The sequence below is a fragment of the Raphanus sativus genome, chromosome 3, assembly GCF_000801105.2.
Source record: "Raphanus sativus cultivar WK10039 chromosome 3, ASM80110v3, whole genome shotgun sequence".
Taxonomy (NCBI): Eukaryota; Viridiplantae; Streptophyta; class Magnoliopsida; order Brassicales; family Brassicaceae; genus Raphanus; species Raphanus sativus.
Window position 1 is genome coordinate 1,700,247 of NC_079513.1, and position 4,646 is coordinate 1,704,892.

Genomic DNA, 4,646 nt, shown 5'->3' on the forward strand with positions numbered 1-4,646 from the left:
ATGCTACAAATTCAAGTCCAAAAACAACAAAAGAAGAGAAAGTTTTTGAAGTGTTGGATGTTCAAGTACAAGGAGACAAATATAAAACTTCCATTCTTGGAGTTATTGGAGATGGATTCACAAGCAGTGGCTGTCATGAGTTCCGCAAGAGACTTGCATCAGTTTACCATGGTTTGCTACAAGTGTGGCCATCACGAGAAGTGTGTATACTGTGAAGAAGTCTTTGTGGTTCTGCTGAACAGTGTCACTAACTTTACTGCAGAGGATGCTACAGCAGTGATGGTACTCGTGTTGGAGCAAGCAGCTCTTACACTTATAGGGTACAAAGCTGATGGATTTAGAGCGTTTCTTCTCCAAGGCACACATCATCACCTTGCTACGTCACAGCTTGTGGTCACAGTTACCAGTATTCTGCATACACAATCTTCAGATTCTTTGTACGATGTCAGTCTTCATCGAGGGCCAAATGCAACAGCTGAAGCAGAGAAAATGCCTATTATATGATAGAGTCGCTCGTGTTGGAGAATTCTCTGTGGTGTTGACACATCTTGGTTATCTGAAGCTATGTCATGTCAGCTTGAGGGCAAGCTGAGTCTTCAGAAGGGGGGTATTGATATGATCACAGAAGCAAATGAAATGTCACACATGAGAATTGATGACCTGTCACCTGCACAATAAGAAGAAGAGAAGGCAGTTACATTCAAGTGGAGAGTATAAATAGAAGAGAGGAGTGTCATTGAGAGTTAGTTGGTTAGTTGGAGCCTTGTGGCTTAAGCTTGTTTCTCTTAGGAGATTCAAGATAGCTTTCTCTGTAATTCCATTGTAATCCTCTGTTCTTGATAGAAATATACCTGAGTTCTATCAGGTACTCGAAATTATACTTTGACAACCAAATCATACTTTGATCACTGAAAAAGCATTTAACAGACATTGTTTTCCAGCCACTTAAAGCCATACTGTTTGTTGTAAGTAGTCTAAAGTTCGATGCTATGCATGTAGGTTATCTACTAACAACATCTTAATCTAATGATCAGAAAATATCATCTTGATCTACAATAAAGTCTTCCATGTCATCATCGCTCACAATCAATGCATCCTCCTCATCACTGCTGACGTAAGAAATGCCGCGCAAAAGTCTCTCTGAGCTGAACTTAGCAAATACACATTCATTAGTTAAATTCAACTACTTTTGTTTTATTTTTCAAAGGCTTAAAACTAAAGAAAATGAACCTTGATAATGAAGAGGTGAATTCTGCCACAAGTTTGACATTTGGTCTTTCTTCTTTAAGCTTCTCCAGAGGAAAGCTATAAGAAAAACACACACACACACACAAACAACAATTGTAATAATGGCATATAAAACGAAAAGTAAGCAAATCAAACTATAGAGTTACTTTGGTGTCTCAGATCTTTTGCCACCATCACAAACTAAGCCACGGATATTTGACACGTCCTGTTGACAGAAATAAATAACTTGTTATCTTAAGTCATCTGCCAGATTTAACCATTTTTTTCTTTTATAACAGACTTACAATGTGTCGTATGAATTTCAAGTTTCCTGCGAGTAGCGAGTTCAGAAACTGCAAAACTTCTTTCTGAAATGTCAAAAGGTTAAGTGAGTGTGAGATGCAACAAAGACCAAAAACCTTCTACTATGGGTTGATATTTTACCTCCTTTAGAGAAGTGCAATCGCGCAATATTATAGTCTCGAGTGGACGGTCTTTGATGCCATGTCCCAAGTCCCTAACGTTAAAATAAATTTTCAGCCATTTGCTGACTTTACAAATCGTTTAGTTTTAAGGCAAAATATGAACCTCAAAAAGCGGCCCTTGATTAGTGACGTTCTAGACAGATTCATGTACTTCAGTTTATGAGAACCCTGCAAAAGTTATCTAAAACATTTAAGGTTCTGTAAGAGCATATATTATATATAGTAACCAAAACTAAAGGAGCCATGCCTCGATAATAGTATGGGCTTTGTTATCATCTACTCCAAAACCTATGACCGTTAGCGAGGTTAAGTTGGGGATGGTGGTCACAAGGTCTATCAAGCCTGTTTCTATTATTGATCCATCTGTTGCAACATAAGCAAGCTTGAGTAAACCTAGAGAGTAAAAGAAAGAGAAAGCTAAAGAAATGAGAAGGTTTACATTGGAAACCACCGGCCTCTAAGAACAGGTGCTCTACTCTGCGACATGACTTCGTTGTGAGCGACTTGAATATCTCGTCAGAGGGGGACCTGTTACACGAAAGATCTAGAAAACTTGAGAGAATGATGCACAAGGAATTAGCACGCATTAAGTCAAGGCAGGATGCAACTTACAGTCCAACAATTTTCAAATCGGTGATATTTGAACAATTTAATATCTTATCAAGACCAGCTCCATACGTAGAAATGAGATTGTAAAGGTGTACACGTCTCAAGCCATTCCTAGTTAAATGCACACGTTAATAGAATAAACAAAATAACAAAACACTCAAGTTAGAGATTGTCACATTTAAATGCACGTTTGAAATACTAAAGTTCAGGCTAGTCAGGTCAGAAAGTCTATTGATATTGAAAACTGAAATTGATAATAAAGCCAATACCCGATGAAAGAATGATTGTCAAATAGTGGGTAAAGACAAGATCCTGTAAGCAGAGGCATTGAAGATCTAGCTGGGGACGCAACCTGACCAAGTTCAAGGAACCTGCATGCATAGAAACAAAGTTCAACATATATACGCTTTCTTGAATACAGAAAATGTCACATCACCTGAGTTTGTTTCCAGCCCGATGGATCATGGTACGCACCACTCCATCATCAACGTTCTTGTTTATAAGTTCGATATGAGAGTAACATAAAGGGTCCCTGGCACACTTGTGGAACATGGTGCAGCATGCCATAGCTTGCATCAGAGACTTTTTGTCAAGCATCGAGAACATCTGAAACAAACAAGCATTAGAGACTTAAACATCTCCACGATGGACTGAATAAACATCACTCTTCAGAATCCACAATCCCACTAAGTATAAATTAGAAAAAAGGACCTTGCAAGCAGAGACATTGTGCCAATTCAAGAATTTTCAATTTTTCCCTAAGAAACTTAAAAGAATCAAAAAGGACCTTGACAATGTGCCAATTTGAGAAATAAACAAGCAGTAAAGACATAGTGCACTCTACACTCTACAGAATCCAAAAACCTTGCAAGCAGAGACATTGTGCCAATTTTGAGAAAAAGACCTTACTTATAAGCAGAGACATTGTGCCAATTTTGAGAAATTTCAATTTTGCCCCAAATAAACTCAAAAGAATCAGAAAAGACCTTAACTGTAAGCACAGACATTGGGCCAATTTTGAGAATTTTAAATTTCGCCCCAAATAAATTAAAAAGAATCAGAAAAGACCTTAATTGTAACCACAGACATTGTCCCAATTTTTACAATGTTCAATTTTGCCCCAAATAAATTAGAAAGAATCAGAAAAGACATTAACGGTAAGCACAGACATTGTCCCAGTTTTGAGAATTTTCAATTTTGCCACAAGAAACTCAAAAGAATAAAAAAGACCCTAATTGCACTTAAGAGTCATTGTCCCAATTTGCAGAGAGACATTGGTGTAATAAGCAAAACCTTGATGGTGAGTTCTCGAGGGAAGGCCCAAGAATTGGAATTGTGAAGGGAGGCTCGCTTGCGGAAACATCGTTTAGTGGAGTCGAGGAGAAGCGAGGCTAGTTCGACAGTGCGATCGACCAGGCGATCTTGATCGGTGACGCTGTCGGAAGCGGAGGCGAGAGCGCGATCGAGAGCTTGATCGAAAGAGTGCGGCGAGGAGGATAACGACGGTGACGAGAGCAGAGAAGAGATGATCAAATCGAAGTTTGGAAGGGAATTAGGGTTTTGAATTGAGGAGGTTACATCATCATGTCGTCGAGGACGTTTGGTGTTTGGAGCGTCCATCATGGCATGGAACTTGCTTGCTTGGCAACACAGGATCGAGAGAGTATTTTTATTATGCTTTGGCTAATAATGGGATGGAACTTGATTTCTTGGGGTTGACTGACATTTGTGGAATACATTTATAACTTACGCCTTCAATTTTGTTGACGACTATTAGTCCGGATATTCGGATTCTTTAATTTTTATTAATAATTATTTCAAAAATAAGAATATATATATATAAACTAATTTTATTTATTATATTTTTATTTCTATATATATATATATGTATATAAATTTGTAATAAGTAAACATAAATATAACTAAAAATATTATATATATTTGTATTTTTTAAATTATTGTTAATATTTAATATATTTTTATTTATTTTAAGAATTCAAATCCGGATCCGGATATCCGAAAGATATTATAATTTTAAAAAAGATATTCGACGCATGAATATCCGAGAAATCTGAATCCGGATAAAAATAGTAAAAACATAAATCCACTAGATAAAAATATGGATCTGAATACCTTAAATTTTTTTTGTATATCTTAACAGATAATAATATATGTACCTCATATTTATATTCATACGAGTAAGGGCCTGACTGGTGTAACCGCAGCGTTTGCGGATGCGGGTGGTTGCGGTTTTAAGCATTTTCTAGAGATTTGTACGACTGGTACAGCTGTTAGAAATTGTTGCGTTTGCGGGACTCTTATGAC

The 4,646-nt window shown here is 37.2% G+C and overlaps 1 protein-coding gene across 2 annotated transcripts; it reads right to left on the bottom strand.

Annotated features, from left to right (window-relative positions):
• Positions 1–529: 529 nt before the first annotated feature.
• On the bottom strand, positions 530–4,065 carry LOC130509838 (F-box protein SKIP17-like). Of its 2 annotated transcripts, XM_057006083.1 has the most exons (13): positions 3,615–4,065; positions 2,758–2,927; positions 2,591–2,692; positions 2,325–2,432; positions 2,152–2,240; positions 1,960–2,075; positions 1,816–1,880; positions 1,672–1,744; positions 1,533–1,595; positions 1,395–1,453; positions 1,231–1,305; positions 1,085–1,145; positions 530–667 (listed from the first exon to the last, which is right to left on the bottom strand). In XM_057006083.1, exons 1-13 carry the CDS (start codon positions 3,942–3,944, stop codon positions 620–622), a joined length of 1,359 nt encoding a protein of 452 aa, XP_056862063.1. In that variant the 5' UTR covers positions 3,945–4,065; the 3' UTR covers positions 530–619. The 2 variants fall into 2 exon arrangements, with proteins under 2 accessions (XP_056862063.1, XP_056862062.1); XM_057006082.1 differs by lacking the exon at positions 530–667 and having other exon boundaries at positions 876–1,145; positions 3,615–4,064.
• Between the last annotated feature and the right edge of the window lie 581 nt (positions 4,066–4,646).